This window comes from Terrapene carolina, unplaced genomic scaffold, assembly GCF_002925995.2.
Source record: "Terrapene carolina triunguis isolate 2854851 unplaced genomic scaffold, T_m_triunguis-2.0 Scaffold95, whole genome shotgun sequence".
In the NCBI taxonomy this organism is placed as follows: domain Eukaryota; kingdom Metazoa; phylum Chordata; order Testudines; family Emydidae; genus Terrapene; species Terrapene triunguis.
In genome coordinates, this window is record NW_020664446.1 from 29,213,179 (window position 1) to 29,238,112 (window position 24,934).

The 24,934-nt window shown below is 37.3% G+C and overlaps 1 protein-coding gene across 2 annotated transcripts in view; it reads left to right on the forward strand.

Moving 5' to 3' along the window:
* ADGRA1 (adhesion G protein-coupled receptor A1) overlaps positions 1-24,934 on the forward strand; it is a 466,576-nt gene that overhangs the window by 372,613 nt on the left and 69,029 nt on the right. For both annotated transcript variants that reach the window (XM_026651172.2, XM_026651174.2), the window contains 2 exons: positions 16,656-16,863; positions 17,785-17,993. In XM_026651172.2, the coding sequence (XP_026506957.1) occupies positions 16,656-16,863; positions 17,785-17,993 (417 nt within the window). The remainder of the gene's footprint in view (positions 1-16,655; positions 16,864-17,784; positions 17,994-24,934) is intronic.

The following is a 24,934-nucleotide window of genomic DNA, read 5'->3' on the forward strand; positions in this document are numbered from 1 at the left end:
CCTCAATCTATGATATTTCATTTCATCAAAATTAAACCATTTATTTAATGCAAACTGTAGGAAAGCCATTGTCTTCATTTGCTTTGCAGATGTTATGTTTCATGGAAGTGCAGCACCACACTTCAATCGTTTTTTAGGAGCTGTGTCAAAATTGACTGGTTTCCTTGCGATCCTAGTCAAGTCTAGTTTCATCTAACCACAACAATCATCATCACAGATATTTTTTTTCCCTGCTAGGTTATACTATAGACTTGCAGAGCCAGAAAGGAAGAAAGTAATAGGAGGTTAGTCATTAGTTTACTCTGTGCCCTTGTCAGGAGCATTTTGTGATCACCTTAGGTGTGTAGTTTCCAAGACCAGTTGCTGAGGTAGGCAATTTAGGACTCTGCCAAACTTTTTCAAATCTACTGTCTTTCAGCTAATAATGCAAGTTATTAATTTTGTACACAGCGCTAGCCCTTCAGTTGGCATCAGAGACCCAATTTTTTCTTTATTGATCCCGCCCCCAGCATGGTTTCTCAGCTCCTGGCTCTTAAATAATTGATTCCTTCACTCAGGTCCTCATACCAACATCTTGTAATAGTAGTGGGAATGCAAAAATGCATGCACCAAACTTACCAAAGCACTCCCATTCTTTTAGGACACTAATGTTTAAAGTAAACTTAGAGATGCCAAAAGAGGAAGTAACACATAGGGTAAATGTGAACATATTACGGTTTTGTGATAGAAAATGAATAGAAAAAGGTATATCAATTTAATGGGAGACTGGAAGTGATTCAGTAAGGATGACAAAATGCTGCCTTTTTAAAAAAAATTAAAGATTAGTCAGATTTAGCAGTGGAAGCCCCTGAGTAAATCTGAATTATACACAATGTTGATGTGTCTGACTGGTAAAATGAAGCCCTTTAGTCTAAAGGCCTTTGGTACAAATTTGTGAACACATTAAATATACTTTTGCCAGAAAATTTGACCTTTACTGAAAGGAATTAGAAAATCAGTAGAGCAAGATGGAAGGACCAAAAATATTCAAGTTATAGCAAATGCTTATATATAATAATGTAAAACAATTCTTTTTTTTTCTGATTAAATTGCAAATTTGCTCCTCATATACAAGAATCAAAAATAAGTACTGCATGGTGTATAAACTGCTTTTTTTTTATTAATGCTTTTCTCTGAAGGATAAGGGCCCTGCAGCATTAGTATGTGAAAACTTATATTAATTCATAAGCAAGGGAAAAAACTAGAAGACAAACACTTTCCATCCACTTCTGGAATACTGTAATGACTTAACCTTATATTATCACTCGCAAGTCAATCTACCACCCACAAGAATGAAGAGGAAGATTACACAATATTCTTCTTCTTCCCTTTTTACAGATCTAGAAAATGGAGAAGAGAGGTTGGGATTCGCACAAGGCCATACAGCAAGTCTGTGGCAGGAGCTGCTGTTTCACAATCTTCTTTCTCATACTGTCCCTCAAATATCTAGCTACTCTCTCCTCACTTTAAGATATCAGTTTTCACATGATGAGTATTTGTGGTGAAAATTGATGATGTCTGTGATTATTTTCAAATTTGACCCAGGATGAAATGTCACCAGCGTTTAATGGTATTTGAGCAAAATGGTGAATGTTCAAGATTTTGTCTCAGTTGAAAATTTACCATTTTTCACAATCAACTTTTGCAAAATACACAGCCAGCAAAGTGGCATTTTAAACTATCATTTTATTTTTGCAAAAATAATGGGGTAAAATTTTCAATAGCACTGATGTGATTTAGAAACCTAAATCTCATTTTCAAAAGTCAGTTAAGATCCTAAACCACTTAGGTGCTTTTGGAAATTTTACCCAAGATATCTTTTGTTTCCCCCCCCAAAATACTGTCAATTGAAAGCACCTTGTGAAGTGGCAGCACAGCGTGAGAAAAGCAACATTAAGACCTTGCATATGTTGCCTCAGGATGTTTGTCATTGCCTTTGTTGGTAGTGATAGCAAATGTTCTTTGATGTTTAGATACCTCTGTGGTTAGAGCCTTAACTAGATTGATTCAGGGTAAGGAGTGGTTTCCATTTTGTCAATCATCTCCATCAATGCTTGTGCATACAGCCTAGTTAACCTAGGGAGTTAACCTAGACTGATTAACAATTTATGATCAGATAATCCAGACTTTAAATGAACGAGTTTGAACTGTGAGGGATTTTGTGGCTCGGAATGTCTTTCTATGAGCTTGAACTGTGAGGGATTTTATGGCTTAGAATGTCTTTCTTCTTTGAATCAAGAGTCTGACACCATAGATTCTGACATACAGCACAGTCAGAATGTACTACCATACCACATGAAGGGTTCACTCCTCACTGTTCACATGGTTCTGGCAGTAGGTTATTCATCCAGGCTTCCCTGTGATTCTAAATTTGCCAGAAAAAGATAACTTCTTTACAAAGGACCTGAAACAACAGTATCAACACAAGTGTCCCTAAAGACTGGTTCCAACAATGGGGACCCCCAAGTATGTGTTTGTCTTGTAAGACAATACTAAGTGTCCTTTACATTGTTCAAAAGTTTATAAGGATCTGATCTGAGTTTATTAAAGAACAATAATCTTATCAGGACGGGCCCAAGACCGAATGGTGCCCCAGGTGAGGAGTGTCTTTGGTGCCTCCCACCCCCATTTGTTAAACTTTTGAATACCTTATTTTATATTGCATTTGTAGCCTATTTCATGACTCTGATGCACGATTTACATGCCTTATTTATCCCTGTTATGTAAGACTGTAAATTTGCATGCTAGGATCTGTAAATCTGTATTTATTTATTCCATATATAAGCAAATAAAAAAATTGTTTCCTCTAAGCTTATAGAAACTTTCTAATTTTAAGAATAACTGAAATGTATTAACATCAAGAAATTGAACTATGCACCAGGTAAATCTGCTAATTCCTTAGAAATAGGACTTCCATCATTTACACTTCGCTCTTCAATTTCTTCTGCACCGGGATGATCACTGCTGCCTAAAGTCCATTCTATGTTGTTCTGTTTTTGATATTTTCCCATCAAATTTGCCCCTTGCTGCAAACTAGATTGCAATTGAGCTTTTCACTTCCTATACTGAGCTCCCGAAGGTTTCTTTGGGGGCATCTTGTATTTTCTACAGGGGAAAAAAGACAGTATTAGGGAGAGCACAAGTCTATGTTCTGCAGTCTTAGAAAGTCATCAAACATTATGTGGTAAGCATGGCAAAAGAAGTAACCGTCTTTCTTTTATATTGTTGCATAGATAGGGGTTTGATAGATATCTCTAGCATCTCATTAAATATGTTCTTTATTAGTTGCTACTTTCACTCTTCAAGTCTTAAAACACAAGTACACAATAAAACAAGGTTCACAATATCTCAGCTGGGCTCTCACTTCACTTCACTTTGTTCTTATAGCTCACAGACTGACTGGTGATGCCTGGCCCATTATACACACATGAGGGCATGGCTGACAACATTCTAGGAGGTTCAAGGACAATGTAGTTCTCAGAAAGTCTGGAAGGTTCTTTGAGATTCTACAAAGGTCCAGAACCTTGTAGGAGGTTAGTGAAAAATGAAGCCACACACAGAATACCTGAAACATTTTACTTCAAACATTCTATTTTCCCTTTTTTCACTAACAACCAAAATAGCACCCTGAGCCCGGCGTCCTCCAAGCCCAGCACTCCAGGCGGTCGCCTGGGTCATCTGCCCCTAAATTCGTCCCTGGATCTTATGGACTGGTGCAAAGCTAAGCATCCTCTTCTCTACCACATCACCCTCAAGTCTTCAGAAAGCTAAAGTAAGGACAAGGCTCACATCATTCTTATATTTCCAACCTGGGCTCAACAGTGCTGATAATTGGAACCTGTAGTCATAGTTTTGGAACCTCTGTATCACTTACCAGTATAGCATCTCCAGTTCTCTTGTCCCAAGCCCAAAGCTAGGTCCTTCGCCCAGGCCTGTGTCATGGTTCAGGACGGTGTCTTTTTCACATCCCTGAGCGATGTATAGACAAGCCCTTAGGCTTTTTATGGTGAAATCCTGGCCCGAATGAATCAATTGCAAAACTCCTGTTGCTTTCAATAGGGTCAGAATTTCCCCCTCAGTGTTCACAGTAGATCCAACTGGCTCTTCAAGAATTTCATGAGAGTACTACAAAAAGACACATGTTGTGAAATAAAGGTGGTTTACAATATGGGCATCCAGCAAGAACAGAGTCTCTATCTTCCTCCATTACCAACATTTTGGAAAACATGTTTTCTCTGAAAAATCAGATCTAGCTCTTGTCACTGTTAAAGTCCACTCATCAATTATATCATCATATAACCCACAGTCCAATGGTCTTCTCTTTTTGTTCACCCAAATGTGAAGACATTTCTTAAGGATTTGGTCTCCATCTACCTTCCAGTGTGAGAATCACCACCTTTGTGACATTTAAATTTCATTAACAAGCTAATGAAGCCTTTTGACTCCAGGGCAATTCTCTCTTTTACTTATTCCTTCAAGTTGCATTGAATTCCCGTTCATGTTCCTTGATGAACTTTATATTTATCTAGTTAAAGTGTGAATACTGTTCTGTGAATTTTAGAATCTTATTAACTAATATGCTTAAAGAGCTGTAATATTCAGTCATTTAAATTATTACATCACTAAGGTCCTTTGTAACTTGTAATATTGCAAAAGTTGCAGAGTCCGCAATATTAGGCTTCCACCACAATTTTGACAGCGGGAACCCTGGCCTTTCCAGGGCTGAGAGCAGGATCCCCTGCTGTCAGCTCTGGTGGCCACTCTCAGCCATGGATCCCCGTTGTCAGCTCTGGGCGGCTGACAGCGTGAGCCTCTGCTCTCAGCCCCAGGTGGCTGACAGAGGAAAATCACAGAAAAATAAAGATGGACTCTATTACTGCAAATAATAAGGTTCATTATTAATTTTCCTCAATTTTCCATGGCTTCTCCTCAACTTAGCTGCAATTTTTTGATAAAAGAACAGGAGTACTTGTGGCACCTTAGAGACTACCAAATTTATTAGAGCATAAGCTTTCGAGGGCTACAGCCCACTTCTTCGGATGCATATAGAGTGGAACATATATTGAGGAGATATATATACACACATACAGAGAGCATGAACAGGTGGGAGTTGTCTTACCAACTCTGAGAGGCCAATTAAGTAAGAGAAAAAAACTTTTGAAGTGATAATCAAGATAGCTCAGTACAGACAGTTTGATAAGAAGTGTGAGAATACTTACAAGGGAGATAGATTCAATGTTTGTAATGGCTCAGCCATTCCCAGTCCTTATTCAATCCTGAGTTGATTGTATCTAGTTTGCATATCAATTCCAGCTCAGCAGTCTCTCGTTGGAGTCTGTTTTTGAAGTTTTTCTGTTGTAAGATAGCCACCCGCAGGTCTGTCATTGAATGGCCAGACAGGTTAAAGTGTTCTCCCACTGGTTTTTGAGTATTATGATTCCTGATGTCAGATTTGTGTCCATTAATTCTTTTGCATAGAGACTGTCCGGTTTGGCCAATGTACATGGCAGAGGGGCATTGCTGGCACAAGTTTTTTTGCAGATACAGACTAACACGGCTGCTACTCTGAAACCTGTCAATTTTTTGATAATCATCCTGCAGTTCAAGTAGGGCCTTATATGTCACCCAATGGATGAATCTGTTTGAATCAGATTCAGTAAGAAAATGTATTTAAATTGTGTAAGACTTCAGTAAAAGTTTGACTGGTGCCTTCTTATGTGTACTGTATACTACCCAAATGCAAATACAATTTGCAATATAATCTCAGTCTTAAATATTTTTTTCTTGTACATATCATAACCATCCTCTTTTAACTCAAATATTTTGATCCTAATGCTGTAAAATCTTTGGGTGTCACTTTATGATTTTTGGGTGGTGGGAGTAATAAGATGTCAAGGTTGATTAAAAAGTACTTCTTCCTGGTTTTACTGAGAATCTTCTGCGTCTGTGTCAGTAAGCTATGAACCTGAGTGGAAAATAAAAACTAAAAGCTTATGAGGCATGTGTATTGACAGGGTTTAACTAGTTGTAAATGGAAATCAAATATGTTCATGTGCAAAAAAGAACATCTGCTAATATACTGGAGCTGGAATTCACATGACTCCTTGCTCAAAATTGGCAGTGCTCATCCATAATTCAACTCTGTGGATGATGAGTCACAGAGGCTATTGGCTGGGTGGCTATTGGGTCTAATTGTGATTCTGATCTCCGATATCCCATGATGCAAAACATGGAATGTGGCTGAATGATCCATCCAGACAGCTCCACTGACTATATTTATTTACTTGTTTGTTTCTTTATTTTGATTTATAAAAAAAATCCAAGAATTCAACAGATGCCCATCCTATCCTCTGAGTGCCCTTGTAACAATTAACGTTACAGTCCCATCAATATCATAATAATAAATAGTCTCCTCATTCCACCATAAAATCTTCACTCCCAACAATGGATCATTTTATCCTCCAGCATGTGGGGGAACAAGGAACAGATGGAGGCACACATCCTCTAGTATCCTCAGGAGACATCTCATCTCTCGGATCTTAGCAGTAATGAGTGATTGCTTATCATAGCTCAAAGAGAGCTAACCACTTGGAATGTACCATTTAATCCTGCTAAGTGTTGTATATATTCCTCTGGAGACTCTGCATCAAACTGTACCTACATTTTGCAGCAAGGTCCCTCTTTTCCGCAGTGCTCTGGTGGGGCAGGTTCATTAAAGTTTGTATTTAAATTAAATATGAAAGTGAATAGCCCTGTGCTATTTATTTTTATATTAAAATTGACATAATATTTCAATATGCTTCAGAGTTTTGTATTGTCAACACATAATTGATTCAGAGAAGTTTTTAGAGAGCTAGATGTTTTGGTGTCTCAGAGATGCCAGAGGTGATGTGAGGTTGCAGGATAAGCATATTAGCTTGTTGAAATTGATTTTGTACAACATGACATTTTTATTTAAAATCTTGCATTATATGGAATTAACAGGGCACATCTTAGATGGATTAAAAACTGGCTCACTGACAGATCTCAATATGTAGTAGTTAATGAGTAGGTACCAATAAATGGGATCTTTTCTAGAGGGCTCCTTCAGGGATTAATTCTTTTGTTCAGTGTTATTAAATGGTTTTATCAACAATGTAGATGATATGAAATCTTTGCTGGTAAAAATTCCATATGACACACAAATTGGTGGGGTAGTAAATAAGGAGGACAGGTTATAATATGAATCACCTGGTTAAATAGTCACAGTCCAACATTCCAACCAAATACAAGGTGATATATCTGGGAACAAAAGCTACACCTGCAGGAGGGGAGACTGTTTTGGAAAGCAGTGACTCAGAGAAGGATGATGGAGTCATTATAGATAATCACCTCAACATGAGCTCTGTGCTGTGCAAAAAGGGCTAATATGATGCTTGGATGTATAAAACGGGGAATATCAAGTAGATGCAGAGAAGTGGTCTTGCTTCTGCACACAGAATTGTTAATACCAGTACTAGAATATTTGTCCAGTTCTGATGTCCACACTTCAAGATGATGTAGAAATACTCATTTTACATTTCAAAAGTTTTCTTTGCAGTCGTCATGGTGGAAGAACTTTTCAAAAAATGAAAATTTCTGTAGTACAATTCTACGATGGGGGTGGTGTTATAGAAAATATTGTGGTCACTGAGTACACGGAGTACATAGAACCCTACTTACATGTGCATCAGTCACACATGGAAGGCTGCAGACAGATCCAGTAGTATAAGCGTAGCAGTTTGTGCTCTATCCATGGCTACCATGAACAGAGAACAAGTAACTGAGATGTGCTACGAGTACTGTTTCCATGCTATGTCCCAGTCTTAGCCTAAATGGGTAAAGCAAATCTATGACATTGGCAGAAGATTAGGGTTGTTGAAATTTGCTTGCTACCACATTTTCTGTGATTTAGCATCAGGAATATTTGGCTGAACATGGGCTAGTAGTTACGTAGGTCATTTGCATTGAATACTGATATTTTGTGAAATGGCCAGACTGTTACACACTTCAGAATGTTTGGAAGCTTGCGCTTCCTAGTGGAGGGGTGGATGATCTCTTGGTTCTTTGGTACTTAGTAATGAGGTAAAAAATATAAAAAAGTTGTTTAACTCTGAGGATTAAAACATGTCTATAGCTGTTCTAATTGTTATGCATTTAAGTTGAAATTTTCAGAATTGTGTGCCTGAAGTTAGACCCCTAAATCCATATTCAGGCACCTAAATAAGTGGCCTGATTTTCAAAAGTACTGAGCGGCTGTATTTTCCATGGACTTCAGTGGATTCAGCACCTCTGAAAATGGTGATTCTAATACAGCATAGGGGTTGTTGTAGTCTAAGTATGGATCATTTGAATCCACCTGTATTTTTTTAAATAAAGTTCTTTGCTGTTCATACTGACTTTTCTGCTAACATGTTTGACTGCATAAAAAGGATGTGACTTGATGTGTTTGAGGTAATATACCAAAGAGAAATGCACCATTATTTGTTTGCAACTTCTCTAGAATCTCATGGAAGGAAAGCCAGTTTACATTGCTACATAGTGTATTGTGCATATATATATATATATATATATATATATATGCACAATATATATATATATATTATTTATTTATTAAATTCAAGTACATTTGCACCAGCACTGAAACAAAAGAGATGTGGAATCTCATGTGGTTTCAGGGTTTTGGTTTTTTTTGCATAGCATTTCCTGTATTTATTTACTGTAGATTCCACACTTTCACTATACCCTATGGCATATCTGGGCAGAATGGGACTTCTTGGACTCTAGTCTTACATTTCTCAGTACGTAGGTGGATGTACAACAATCCTGTCACATACAACAATTACATCTCTCTCGTCTCAATAAATATTTATTCTTGGAGGTACCTAGTTTTTTCTCACTGTCCGACCAGTTGTAAGGTTAGGTCATTTTATTTTTCTCATTTAATTGACAAAAAATTAAGCTTTATTTTATTGTCAATCATTTCTGTACCATTCTGCACTTGTGTTCAAGCAACATTCTAAGTGGAGGATTTGACTATGACTAATTTTCTTGGCTATGACTCTGTAAAGTTTCCTCACTTGGGGGTCTTTCTATTTGTACAATTAGCTCTACTTTTCTTAGGTCCTGTCAAACGTTGTCACCAAGTTTATAACTACATTCTATTCAAATTGTCATTGGCTTCTGTTTGACTTAAAGTTCATAGAATCATAGAATATCAGGGTTGCAAGGGACCTCAGAAGGTCATCTAGTCCAACCCCCTGCTCAACGCAGGACCAATCCCCAACTAAATCATCCCAGCCAGGGCTTCGTCAAGCCTGACCTTAAAAACCTCCAAGGAAGGAGATTCCACCACCTCTCTAGGTAACCCATTCCAGTGCTTCTCCACCCTCCTAGTGAAAAGGTTTTTCCTAATATCCAACCTAACCCTCCCACACTGCAACTTGAGACCATTACTCCTTGTTCTGTCATCTGCTACCACTGAGAACAGTCTAGATCCATCCTCTTTGGAACCCCCTTTCAGGTAGTTGAAAGCAGCTATCAAATCCCCCCTCATTCTTCTCTTCTGCAGACTAAACAATCCCAGTTCCCTCAGCCTCTCCTCATAAGTCATGTGCTCCAGCCCCCTAATCATTTTTGTTGCCCTCCGCTGGACTCTTTCCAATTTTTCCACATCCTTCTTGTAGTATGGGGCCCAAAACTGGACACAGTACTCCAGATGAGGCCGCACAAATGCCGAATAGAGGGGAATGATCACGTCCCTCGATCTGCTGGCAATGCCCCTACTTATACAGCCCAAAATGCCATTAGCCTTCTTGGCAACAAGAGCACACTGTTGACTCCTATCCAGCTTCTCATCCACTGTAACCCCTAGGTCCTTTTCTGCAGAACTGCTGCCTAGTCACTCGGTCCCTAGTCTGTAGCAGTGCATGGGATTCTTCCATCCTAAGTGTAGGACTCTGCACTTGTCCTTGTTGAACCTCATCAGATTTCTTTTGGCCCAATCCTCTAATTTGTTTAGGTCCCTCTGTATCCTATCCCTACCCTCCAGCATATCTACCACTCCTCCCAGTTTAGTGTCATCTGCAAACTTGCTGAGGGTGCAGTCTACACTATCCTCCAGATCATTAATGAAGATATTGAACAAAACCGGCCCCAGGACCGACCCTTGGGGCACTCCGCTTGAAACTGGCTGCCAACTAGACATGGAGCCATTGATCACTACCCGTTGAACCTGATGATCTAGCCAGCTTTCTATCCACCTTATAGTCCATTCATCCAGCCCATACTTCTTTAACTTGCCGGCAAGAATACTGTGGGAGACCATATCAAAAGCTTTGCTAAAGTAAAGGAATAACACATCCACTGCTTTCCCCTCATCCACAGAGCCAGTTATCTCATCATAGAAGGCAATTAGGTTAGTCAGGCATGACTTGCCCTTGGTGAATCCATCCTGATTGTTCCTGATCACTTTCCTCTCCTCTAAATGCATCAGAATTGATTCCTTGAGGACCTGCTCCATGATTTTTCCAGGGACTGAGGTGAGGCTGACTGGCCTGTAGTTCCCCAGATCCTCCTTCTTCCCTTTTTTAATTGGCACATTGAAGAACATTACAAAGGCTCTCATTGTTTCCTAATTATTTTTGCCCCAAATCACCAACTCAACATTTACTTCTGCCCACTCTAGAACCAAAAGGATCAGAGATGTGATACCTCAGTCTGTCTCATGTGCTGAGACAATCCCAAAGGGAAGTTGTTTCAACAAATATCTGCCGACACGGGGAATTGAAAGTGCAGAGTTTTGCACTTTTTGTATCAAATCAGTCTGCCTAAACCCTTGGCATGCATCCCAAACTGAAAATACTCTTTTATTTTGAAGTCTTGATAGGACCTCCTCAGCAATTTTAGTGGAGCAGAAGTCTCGTTTTAGGTCCTTGTTTTCATCTTTTGGATATTCTCTATTTGTTTATAAATCTTCTGTTTGATTTTATTGTGGGGACCATGCAACTAGCTCAGTCAGTTGGTGTCTGTATTTGTTCAGTAACACCTGATATTACCATCCAGCCAAGTTCAGTTTTTACTTGCTCTCTTACTGCTAATGCAACTTTATGTGGTGCATGTATTTCTGGCGGCACACTCAGATCTGTATCAGTATGATGTATTATATCCTTAATGCATCCCAATCCATTAGACAGTCATCAAATTTTTTAATGTTTGGAAGCACTGCACCTACTTTCTCTATTTCTTTGCCAGCTTCTCTTTCAGATTGTGGGATTGAGGTGGCTACATTTGTTTCATTTTTGCCAGAGATTGTTTTCTTCTGACCTCATATTCAGGTGCAAATTTTTAAGTTAGGGAAATTAACTCTCATCTAGGGATGTGGTGGATTTCCAATTAATTGAAGAATAATTTAAATCAAGCAAAGTTGAAGCACTTAATCAGGAAATGCAAAAGTTAAGGTTTCATGGGCAGCCTTATATCTTTCCTTTTGTGTGTTTGAATTAACTGTCACACAATTTCTAACTATATGAGCACATGCTGTTTCTCAAATAGTGTAATATAATATCATAAAATACATCCTCAGATATGTGTTTGTCTTCTTGTAGTACTGTGTACTACTCTGTGTTTACAGCATAAACAGGGCTCCATGACATCCATTTAGATACAAAATGCATAATGAAGAAGACAATGGCTCTTGCAGGGTTCTGCCTCAATCACTCCTCACCATACAAGCTGCAATTACCAAGGTTGCAAAAAAATTTTTATGATATTATATTGTAATATTTGAAAAATAGTGTGCGACAGTCCTGGCCTCGTTCATTGCACTCCTTACAAGATGTATGCAACCGGAGGGAAGGGCTTCTGTTGTGTCATGACTCACTACAGCTTATGGAGCACTCTAGCTACAATGGAACAAGACCCTCATATTCTTGCAGCACAATATAGTAATGGTAACAGTAAGGACAGCACTAGAAGAAGGATTTGTATACCTGATCATCCAATGGATGTCACTCCAGCACAGGGCAAGCAGGAAAATATGTTAATAACAAACCTCTGATAATTAGTGTTTAGTCTCCTTACAACGTTCCAATTCCATTTAGCTAGAGCAGGACAATCAGCGAGGAATGCTGAAGACAGGAGCAGGCCTCTTTAAAGAAGTAAAGGTCATGAAAGTAGAGGGCAACCAGGAAGAGGGTTACTATATCACAAAGGCACCTTAAGCAATGTGTTCTCTAAACACTGAAAAACTCCTTGTGAATGCTAGCATCAATTATGAGGAAGTGTGCTCCAGGCCAGAATAAAATTGCCTGGGGGAAGAAATTCACTTTAAATCTTTCACTTTTTCCCTTAAACATTTTTAATAAGAGTCACACATGCATGAGCTACTAAAAATGTCAAGAGTCAGCAGCGCTCAATATTTTGAGGTATGAGAAATTTTAAACTTTTTGATAGGCAAGGTGGGTGATCTCTGAAGAAGAACTCTGTGTAGTTCAAAACCTTGGCTCTTTCACCAACAGACCTGGGACCAAGACGGCTACAACAACACTGCAGTCAAACTTGTTAAATTCAGTATTGTTCTCTCGGATTCTTATGTCCCTTTTTAGAGTTTTCTGGAGTTGGCTGGTAACTGGAATTCTTATTCTGTGGGAATTTCCAAAATAAAATTCTTAAATAAAACAAAAATTGAAATGTCAAAATTTTCCACAAAATGGGAATTCTGAAATTTTCTTTAGAAAAAGTCAAAATGGCATTTTGTTTCATCCTTACCTAAATGTTGCAGCATGTCAATGAAGGAGCCAAGCAGCTCAGGGAGCTGGGGCTCACAGGGCTTCTAGGCTGAGGAGGAGGCTGGGAGCCTTGGCTCCAGGACAGTCCACCTGGAAGGCTGTGCAAGAGCCAGGAACTCTAGGAGCCCTGGATTTTGAAAAGGCATGAGCCAGGGCTTGCAGGCTCTCAGCTCCTCTGGTGGTCTGCTGAAGAGCTAGGCAGGTGAGCTGGCAAGAAACCAGGTGGGTTTTGTAACATTCCTGGCAGGCAGGGTTCCATCAGAATTTCATTGAAGTTGACACATTCCCACAGAACATTTTGATTTCAACCAATCAGTGTTTCCAATCGCTCTAGTATTTCCCCTTTTGAAGGGTGTGTCTAGTCTGAATACAGTCGTGAGAAATGGAATGCAAACAACCCTGCTGTCATGACTGGATTACCTACATGGTTATTTTGCAAAAGCCCACCGAGTGTGTAAATCCTAATGGTTAAATAAACTGCACAAGCTGGCAGCTTTTCCTGCCTTTCCCTGAGCAAATGCCTGGTGTCATTGCTGAATCTGCACACCATTGTGAAGCTGCAGTTCCCTTGCTAGACACCAGATGGCATTTTTAGGGCAGTGTTATAATTGCTGTCATAACGGTGGAGCTCCTCCTCATAATAAATACTGTTAGTTGAATTTTGTAAAGTGCCACACATATGCAGTTTCATACTATAGTAATTAAATAAAATTTGTAACAGGGGAAATGTCTTCATTTAAACCATAACAATAATTTTTACATGTAGTACAGCAATTGGCACTTGATTCATTCAGTCATAAGTCTCCCCAGATGTAATATTAGTATTATCAATAATAATAAAACTGTTTTTCTATAATGCTTTTTAGCTGTAGCTCTAGGGTGACCAGACAGCAAATGTGAAAAATCATGACAGGGGATGGGGGGTAATAGGAGCCTATATAAGAAAAAGAACCAAAAATCGGGACTGTCCCTATAAAATCGGGACATCTGGTCACCCCATGTAGCTCTCAAAATGCTCTCATTATTGCATTTTGCAAGTAGGGAGACTGAGGGAGAGAGGTGACATAACTTACCTGCTCTTACACGGAAAGTTAACGTCAGAGCCAAGGATAGAGGCCAAGTTTTCCAACTAGGCCAGTGCTTTATCCACGAGACTCTGCTGGCTCCTCTTTTACAGAAGAGAGAGAGTTCTAGTGTACAGTACACCTTCCCCAGATGGGTAATGCTGTTGAAAAATTGTTCTCACTTGGCTAAGATGGAAAAATTGTTCACAAATATTTGTTCCTATTTTGAAACAGCAATGTGAATGTGTAGGCACTTGCAATGTGTGTGTGTGTTCCATGAATATTCTAGCAGATGAGTTTATTGGCAGGAATGTGTGCTGAAACAGCCAGTTTTAATCTATCATTGCAGAGTATCCATGGAAAGCAAATTTTGAATGCATAATCATGAGTATTTGCTCTTTAGATTTACACATCTCCAGTCAGGGAATAAAAAAAAACCAAACAACCCCCCCACCACCACATGCCCTGTATATCCACTCCAAGTGTAGGTATTTCCACAAATCATTTGCAATACATGGACAGCATTCCAAGTCTGATTGGCTTAGATCATGGGTTCTCAATATGGGGATTCTGAGCAAGCTCAAGGGCATTATTACCACTTTCCTTTACACCTTGTTGGGAAAGGGGGATTCATAACTTTTTTCCCCCTCTGTAACATGGAGTCACAGTATGGAAGAGCTTGAGAATCACACTGGCTTAATAGTTTTCTATCTCAGTAAATACTCTATAAAACCCCTTGTGTTCATCCAGCTTATTCACGGCTGCTTTTGTCAAGCTATGGTACATCATTATTTATCCCAATGCTTTTAGGAGTCAGTCTCATTATCATAATCTTATTCAAGAGCTGCTAGCTTTCTCCTTTTTATATACTAAATAATTTGTGTAATTTAGTGCTTTTCTTGCTTCCAGCACACAGTAATAATAATAAAAGAACAATATAAATAAATTATAACCTCGCTTACGCTCATATGCAACCCTAGAGAAGTCCTCAATAGGTACTTGCTGAAATTTGATGAATGGACCTAGAAAAATCCTTACTTCTAGTTGTTGAAAACAGTTTTGTGACTAAGGTGATGTCATCAGAGGTTCATATTTTCACAGCTACTGTATGATATCATAACAGTGAAATATGACTTTTTTTAAAAGCATGAGGGAATAACCAGTGAGAAATTTTACAGCGTTATAATCAATGGGACTGCAATATAAAAATTATCGGAAGTTGAGTGCATAATGATTGACTGAGTTACTGCTAATGTCACAATTCCAGCATTCTAACAATGGCTTCTTCCTCAGCTGTTTTAAAATCTAATGGTGAGATTAAAAATATCTACAAGATTTTCTCCTGTTGTTTTTTGTTCTGTTTTTCCAAAATGTCTTTATCTAACAAATGGCATCTTCCAGATAAGAAAATGCCATCCAGTCCAGAAGGACTTTTATGTAATTTTTAAGCACTTTTGTCATGTTAAAATCTTGATACGCTTCCAGAATGTGCACTGCAACAGAGGAGAATTGTGAATAAGCCTATACCCATGCGTCTAAAACTTGTGATGACATCACAGGCCGCTCAATCTTTGCTCTCATACTATGATGTCACAAGAACCCTCTGTTACATGATTGTAGCCTTTCAGCTCACTCACCTGAGTAGCATTATGTATTATCTATCACACATGACTCCTTCCCAGCACATATAAATATATTAATGTCATGTTTGTCTGTATGATTGGGAAGATGATTCTTTTTTAATTTTCGAAGAGGTACTGCACATGTGCTAGAAGTAAATTGTGTGATAATCTATGCAAATTGTGTGCACAGAAGCTGTACTTTGCCTTTGGGGGAATGTAAATTACTCAGAACATTTTTCAATTTGTTTGTTTTTAAATAAATAGACTTTTCAGATAAATAGACTCAGGCCAATCTCTTGTCCTGTTTATTTACCCTCTGCTCCCCTTTTGTTTTTTCTTGTACGTATCTCAGTGCTTACTGATAAGGTTGCCTCTTGTGCAGGAGGAAGAGGAATGAATGATGAGAAAAATCAGCATAACATTCATTTTGGTGTGTTTATATTCATTTTGTAAGTGAAGTCTCTACTCGCATAATGGTGTATAACACATTCACAAGTCAAAGCCATTATCGTGATCTGACAGTCTTTGTATTCACCTCATACTAACATTGCTTTCTTCTGTTACATTTGTACTTTGATATATTTATAATGCGAGATTTACTAAAACACGGAGTTGGATGAATAATTTTCTTTATGTGAAGCAAGAATGAAATACTACCCATAAAATATATTTACTACACTGCATTTTTTAGAATTCTCCACTGATGTAATTTTTGTATTAATAAAATTATACCAGTACTCTTTAAGTACCCTTTCAGAGAAAAATTTTCATGTAAATTGTCTGATTCTGTTTTAAGTGGAGGAGAAAACCTGGTAGAGGTTGTCTCTTTAAATCAGATCTGCAGTGTTGATGGACCCTCTAGCAGGCATGGTAAGAACCATTTGCACCTCTGCAGCAGGGAGCTTGACCATATAGGCTCACACATTCAATCAAAACGTTTTTCCTTTTAATATGCGCTGTACCAATCCTATTCCCATGGTTACTGCTCCTGCTTGTTTGGTTGCTTCTAGTCTGTTGGAAAAGGGAGGCAGTGTACATTTCTTGTACAGGAGTTTAAAACATACTGAAAGCAACCCTGTTGTGATTTGCATTTTAAATTTTTCTTTTTTCCTCTCATTGTACAGAATGCTGTAGCAGTAGCTTCAGTTCATTTGCCACAGTCTGTCTTCTCTCAGTCTTCAGCCTTGCAATCTGTTGATAACTCCACTTGCAAGCTACAGTTTATTGTCTTTCGGAATGGAAAACTCTTTCCTAGCACGGGAAACTCATCAAATCTTGCAGATGACGGTAAACGTAGGACGGTTACCACACCAGCTGTCTTTGCTAAAATAGGTGAGGAGTGTTATTCATTATTTCTTTTAATCTGAAAGCTACTGTATACTTGATTATGTAGAGAATGGAGCAGCAGAGTGTACAGTATGTTGAGAGGCTGGGGTCTGTCTGTTTCTTTAATAGAAGTGTTTGGATTTATTCATATCTGTAGGATTTTATTCAAATTAATTTGTCCATAAGAGAAGTGTAATTATTGTAGGAACAGAATGCAAATTAGGTTTTACAATTTAGTTATGTTGTTGTGACAGAAGCTTAAACCAAGGTGAAATAGAAAAGAACCTTGTTTTAATCTATACAAGGAAAATTGCAGTACCATCACTCTGGATTCAGATAAATATTAAGATGCGGGGGTGTTAATGCCCTGTTGCATGTATCTTAATATTCACCAGCATACTTTTTGATATGAAGGACCTAAAATAGGTGTTGCTAGAGGCTTTTGTCTCAATGTGATTAATCTTACAGAACTGTGACTAATTACGTTAATTAGTCACCCAGGCAATTTTAATAGTTTTATTTTATTCTGAATAGTATTCACATTTCCATTTGCTTTTAAAACAACATTTTAATGTAACTTTAAAAGTGCAAAACTGCCTTAGCTATTAATCATACTAAGAGACTGCTCTTTTTTCAGTTACATGAGTAAATAGTATAACGTGTCTTAATTTAAGACTTACACAACAAATCTAGCTTTATTAATGATGATCAGATCAATTGGACACCTCAACAGGCTGAAATAGTCATTCAGATTAATTTAAACTGTAGTAAACTTTTCTGTATTTGTTTTAATTAATACAGACAGGAATATGTGGCTATTGCTTGGTTTTCCATAGTTTGGTACATTTTTGAATCTGTGAATATACAGCATTCAGCAGTAAAGGTTTTTCCACTCTATTTCTCTGATTCAGTTTGTTGCTTTTGCAGATGGATGCAGTTTCGGAAACCTCACTACCCCTCTTATTATAGGTTTGAGACACTTTGCAAGGGGTATAGACCCCATTGCAGCCTTTTGGGATTTTGACCTTCTAGATGGACATGGAGGCTGGTGTGGAGAAGGGTGCCACATAATTAGCTCTGCAGGCAATATTACCACCATTCAGAGTACACACTTCAGTAACTTTGCAGTGCTAATGGTGAGTATATGACTTAGCAAGTATATCTATAAATATATATCTATATATACACAGATGTATTCCTCTTATATGTACATAAACCATCCTTGCTTGCCTGTAACTGAGGTTTCATTTCTCATGATGTTTTATACAATACAACCTTAAAGAAAAGTAAATTATTTAACTGCTAATAAGTGAATAAGCCTGGTGGTCATCTCAGCCTAATATCTAGAGAGAGGCCCAATCGTAAATGACATTTAAGTCAATCTTGTCAGATGAAAGTTCCATCAAGGAATGATCAGTATGTGAAGGTTATAAATTACAGGAGAAGGTTTTTTAAATGTATACTCATTTGTGCTTTTACATCAATATATCTCAGAAAGCTCATCTGCTTTTGTTCCTGCCTCACACTGTGTTGATCATACAAATTAGTTGCAGGCATACCGCAATGTTGAATCATTTAATAAATGGAAGTGAATAACATCTCATGCTCTTTTAAACAAGCACGTTTTTGTCCTTGGTGGTGTTCTGGGAGCTTTAGTTTGTATAGTGATGATAATATTCTTTTTGCTAAATTGCTGTTCATGAAGAAAAATATTTCTGTGGATTACTAACCCATCAGGCTGCTTTGGTCTGTTCTCAGTCACACTTGCAGTTCACACTGCAGTTATTTAACTACCATGCTTAACAGAAAGTTACCTTAATGAAAACAAAAGGCACACATATGCAATAATAAATGGCTTCTTAGTTGAGAAAAAGAAAAGCAAACAAAAAAATGTAAGGTTGTTGATTGAAGAACATGTTGTTGACAATCTTTTACATCATTAAAAAGGGTCATTGTGAGCTGATTGTAAATAGATTAGTCACTTGTATATGCCTAATATTGAATTTTTCCTAAATGCTGGTGCATTTGTACACGGTTAGTACTGCTTGTGAACGTTTTTGAAAGGTTTATAGTTGAGTAAATAATGCATTGTGTGTATTTGTAAAGGACAGCAAACATAGATGACAGGAATTGAGAAGACGTGTGCAGAGAATACCAATCTGCTGCTGTCGGATGGAGCATAGATGTCAGCCAATCATTGCACGAAGCTGTGACAATGAGTAGTTAAATGCGGAATTATCGTCTACTTTATAAGAACTGATTTCCCTCAGAGTTATTTGATCATTTTTTCACACACATACCTGAATGGCTCAGAATTTAGCATCCTGTTGCTGAAGATCAGATGGTGTCAAACATGTCTCATCTTTTTATAGCTCATATGGACTTATTTTTTCTGGACATTTGTGGTTTTTTCCCAAGAAGGAAACATAATTTTGTTCAGAAGAGGTTTTTCTAAATATTTTAAAGAAAGCACCTGTTGACTTTGCAGGTACCACACCCAAAATGGCTGTCTCTTTCTAGAACTGTTTCAGTTCAAGTTACCATACTTAAAAGTTTTCTTAGTTATTAAGTGGCTACTAATCATTTACTCACAAGCAACTCATTTGCTTGTTTTGTTTACAAAAATCATATACTAATTTAAAGATTGACTAATTTTATCTTTATTTTAGACATTTGTATCAAATTTATTCCATGCTTATATCATCTGGTAAAGTGTAACATGGTGGGTTTTCTAGGACATTTTATGTTTAATTTGTTACTTTGATTTAGGTTTTTTTTTAAATTTTGTTTCATTACTCCATCTTTTCTTTCCCTATATATGGATCTCCTTTTTGATCTGGGCAAAGCATCATCAAAATAAAATCTTTCACATCCTACTTTGCCTTAGTAGTTGGTACAGCTCTAAATAATGTAATATGGCACCTGGCCTGTGTTTCTCAATCGCTGCTAAGAAAAGAAATAATGTTTTTTTGCAATGTTTATCCAGACATGTCTTCCAAGATCTTCCAGAATAACCAATGGAAAACTTTAGCAGCATAATTAAGTGCATTAATAGTTGTAAATGTTAGTGTTTTATTTGTTAATGTGGCATTTGGGGGGAATAAAATGAAAGATTTGTTGAGTTTGATTTAGATTAAGAGTTTCTAGGTGTTTTGTTGTTCATATCAGAATAGTGAAGCATTATTCTAATGATCTACTAAGTTATAATAATAAAATACATAGCTTCATCTAACCAGATCACCTGAGTACCTAATGTATTTTACCCTAACAGTAAATTAAAAATAGGTAGCCTTATATTTGTGACTCAGTAGAATGGGATGCCACGTACTGGTATGGGATTTTTTTAAAAAAAAAACAACCCTGCTGTACAATTCAAAAATATATAGAACAATAAAAATGAATAAAGCAATATTATGGTGAGGGCCAATATCAGTGAATTGAACTAATACAAGTAAACTGAAGTGCAGCAATAAAGTTACAGTGATCCTGAAGGTTTGCATTACTATCAGGATAATGTATACCCTGCTGTGGAACAAGATGAAGTAGATGCCTAAATTAATCCAGCTGTGCATTGTATTGCTAGCACAGCACATGTTCAGATTCATCATAGCTATTATGTATTTGACAGGGAGACTTTTTGGAATATCATAAGAGGACCATCGAGTTATTTCTCTAGAGTTGCTGCTGACTATGACCACAAAGTGTTAAAATCTAAGTTTAGTGGAGGCCTTCTTCAGAAAGATTGTTTAATACTGTTTTCGTTTAGTAAATATAATTTGAGATTTTTCTCCATAATAATTAATAGCTGAGAGTAACATGTTTATGTAGGTATTTATGTTTAGCTGTTTTTCTCTCCGTGATGTTGTTCAAGTGGTATAAATTTGAAAGTTTCAGTGCTTGAATTGGGAGTGAGATACAAGTGGGTATAATGTACCCTCACTTCACACTGTTTTTGCTTGGGCAAGTGGCTAGAAGGGAAAGCATTACATCAAGATTTTTGCATAGCATTATTTTCCCCTGATCAAGTATCAGAGGTGTAGCTGTGTTAGTCTGGATCTGTAAAAAGCAACAAAAAGAGTCCTGTGGCACCTTAAAGACTAACAGATGTATTGGAGCATAAGCTTTCGTGGGTGAATACCCACTTCGTCAGACGCATGCCGAAGTGGGTATTCACCCACGAAAGCTTATGCTCCAATACATCTGTTAGTCTTTAAGGTGCCACAGGACTCTTTGTTGCTTTCCCCGATCAGTTGTTAAAAAGTGTAGTCTAGTGGTTAGAACTGAAGACTGTGAGACAGTACCCTTAAGTTTTATTCCTGTGTCGGCCATTGATTTGCTGCATGAGTTTAGTTAAGTCACCTTAACTTTTCCCTTCCTCAGTTTATCTGTGTATAAAAGGGGTATAGTAATACTTAGTTTCTCACTGAGCTCTATGCAGAGCGCTTTTAGATCTTCAGATACAGATAAAAATGCACCTATATAAAGCAAACTGTTCTGATTTATTGTAGCATTATAAATGTACAAATTCTAAAGCTTTAGTATACCTAATTACCAAAGTTTGTTTTGTAACAAGCAGAAGCTTTTAATAAGTATAGACAAATATGAGTGCATCACTTATGAAATGAGTGTTATATTAATATTTTAATTTCTGCAAGAACAGCGTTTATTTTTTTCGAGTAGTGTAGTTTCCTGCAATCATAGCGCATAGCTCAGAGAACTGTAACTCTTAAAGAGATAAAGTGAGAATCTCTGAAATCTGTGATTAAATCTTTGTCATATATTTTCCTTTGTTTTTCTTTATTTCTTTTTTCTTAGAATAGAATCACAATTTAATGGGGATGAATGTTATTGTAATTGTGTACAGTGCATTCCTTTCCCTATCAGATTGTTTTTGTCCATAATAATTTCCACACATTTAGTAAATAAATAGAAGTGAAATCCCCCAATTTGTCTAAACAGTATGCTTCTAAATGAAGAGAAAATTGATTAATAAATGCTGTTAGGATTCCTTTTTCTTTTTAATGAATTTTTGCCAAACAAATGAAAAGTCTGAAATTATCATTTCTTGTATTTTATCACAGTAAAACAGGACTTAGTGTATCACTCTAATTTTCTTGGTATGAATGTCAGTAATTCTCCTTTGATCAGGAGAGTGGCGTGGTCAGGGACATCTATTTGGTACCTGATAACTAGGAATGGCCAGGTCAATTTCACAACAGTAGAACCAAACTGAATCTTTGCTCAATATAAACCTTGAAACAACCCTGAACTCTCTTTTGGGGGAAACTGGGGGAGTTTTCCACACATCCTTTGCCTTTCCTGATTCTGACCAGGATGAGAAGAACATAAGAACAGCCATACTGGGTCAAACCAATTGACTATCTAGCCTAGTATCGTGTCTTCTGACAGTGGCCAATGCCAGATGCTTCAGAGGGAATGAACAGAACAGATAATCATCAAGTGATCCAGCCCCCGCCGCCCATTTCCCGCATCTGGCAAACAATGGCTAGAGACACTTCAGAGTATGGTTTGGCATTCCGGCCCACCCAGGCTAATAGTCATTGATGGACCTATTGTCCATGAATGTATCTTGTTCTTTTTTTAATCCTGTTATAGTCTTGGCCTTCACAACATCCTCTGGCAAAGAGTTCCACAGGTTGACTGTGCGTTGTGTGAAGAAATACATCTTTTTGTTTCTTTTGAACCTGCTGCCTGTTAATTTCATTTGGTGACCCCTAGTTCTTATGTTATGAGTAGGAGTAAATAACACTTCCTTATTTACTTTCTCCACACCAGTCATCATTTTATAGACCTCTATCATATCCCCCCTTAGCCATCTCTTTTCCTAGCTGAAAAGTCCTCATATGGCAGCTGTTCCATACCCCTAATCATTTTTGTTGCCCTTTTCTGTACCTTTTCCAATTCCAGTATATCTTTTTTTGAGATGGGGCAACCAGATCTGCACGCAGTATTCAAGATGTGGGCATACCATGGATTTATATAGAGACAATATGATATTTTCTGTCTTATTATCTATCCCTTTCTTAATGTTTCCCAACATTCTGCTAGCTTCTTTGACTGCCGCTGCTCAGTGAGTGGATATTTTCAGAGAACTACTCACAGTGATTCCAAGATCTCTTTCTTGCGTGGTAACAGCTAATTTAGACCTCATCTTTTTATATGTATAGTTGGGGTTATGTTTTCCAATGTGCATTACTTTGCATTTATCAACATTGAATTTCATTTGCCAGAAGAGTCACAATATTATAAGGGAGGGTACTCTCACAATAGTTTCATCCTGAGTGGAAGCAGGAAGTGCCAGAAATTTCATGAAGCCTATTCATGTGATCCAGTTTTGTGAACAAATAAAGTTCAGATTTTTAAAATAAGGATCAGCTAGAGTTCTAGAACTTGAGATTCTTCTCCAAACTCATTTGAACCTCTAAATCTTTTGAGATTAACTTGTGACTGTAGTGATTATTTTAGGGATGTAATTTAGAAGGATAATGTAATTAGGGTGTATCAGACTTTTCTTCAGAGAAAAGAGGCCTTTCTAGTATGAAATGGAAGGCAAAGGGAGCTATTGGGTGCTCAGCATTGTTGAAAATCAGACTACTTTTAAGAGGGAATCAGGAGTGGGATTTCCAAAAGTTCATAAGTCCTATAGACTTATAGGAGCACAAGTCCTATAGACTTAAAATTGCGCTTGTGCTCCTATGTCACTTACATGTTTAAGAAAATCTCATCCTTACAAGGATGATTTCAGCCACTTATTTTTTAAAAGCTTAAGCCAATTATATTTATATATATTTTTCTTCAATCGTAGTACTTTATCTGACTTTGAATCCTACATTCAGAATTTACCAATATAAATACCAGGATTACACAAACTTACCTTTTCTAAAGTGCACTGTCTTGTTTATTAACTCATATATTTTTGTGAACGAGCACAGACAATGTTGCATCTACCTGGTTTCTAGAGCAAAATAACTTCTCCCCCTCCTTTCTCAGTGTTTGCTGTTGGATATCTCTGAACTATCGTTATATAATTTATCAACACTTCTTTATACTTTTATATCACCCTCTAGGCCATCTTTATGGATTTATCTGCTTTAGACAACTTATTTTCGAATGAGTTCCAAAGGGAAAGTGGTGAAAACCCTGTTTGTGATGAAACTTATTTTTTTTTTTAAATCCTGTAGTGGGATGAATTAGATGCTGTAATAAGTCTTTTCCATCTCTAGTTTCGATGGGCCTGATTGTCTACTGCCTTCCATATGGTGCAGCCATTTACACCTGTGATAAGTGAGCTTGACACCTTTACTATTAGAGGGAGTGAATGGAGATTTCGGATTACGGCAGCATTTTACAGGCTGTATAATTCTAGATGGTGGTTCCTTTAGAATGTCAAAACGCTCGACTGCATATACATTTTTCCCTTAGATATTTAATGCCAGTTTTTAATATTATCGTTCTTTGAATCCACTCCAGGAAATAAAATCAAAACAGTCTTGTTTCAATGTAATGTACAATTATACTACTTTGCATGAAAAAATTAACTTTATCTTCTCATGCTGTCTCCCCAGAAGATCACTCAGGGGTGGTTGACAGATCAATAAGCTTTAATTATCATTAAAGAACAGACAAGATACATTTATCATGTATCTGTAATGAAATCAGTTTTCAGTGTTCAGAATTCTAAAAAAGAATATTCGACCGTGGCAATAATACATTACACTACTTTTATTTAGAATTTCACTCCTTAGTAGACTTGGTGTACAAGATCAGAAAAAAGATAAAGATTAAACTTGGAAATAGGTTTAAAAGGCTGATTGTCCATGACTCTTCTGGAGGCAAAAATAGCTACTGTATATTCCTGCAAGACATATGGCATTTGCTTTCATGTAAACAAACACTCAAGTCTAAAAAGATTGGTAGAATCCTGCATCTACACTATTACACATGATTAAAGGCTAGTTCTTTAATATGTGAAATGATGCCATGTCAGTTAAATCCTTTTAAGTTTGGTATACTATATATATCTTAATGCAGTACATTGAGGGGTTTTTTTTATTCC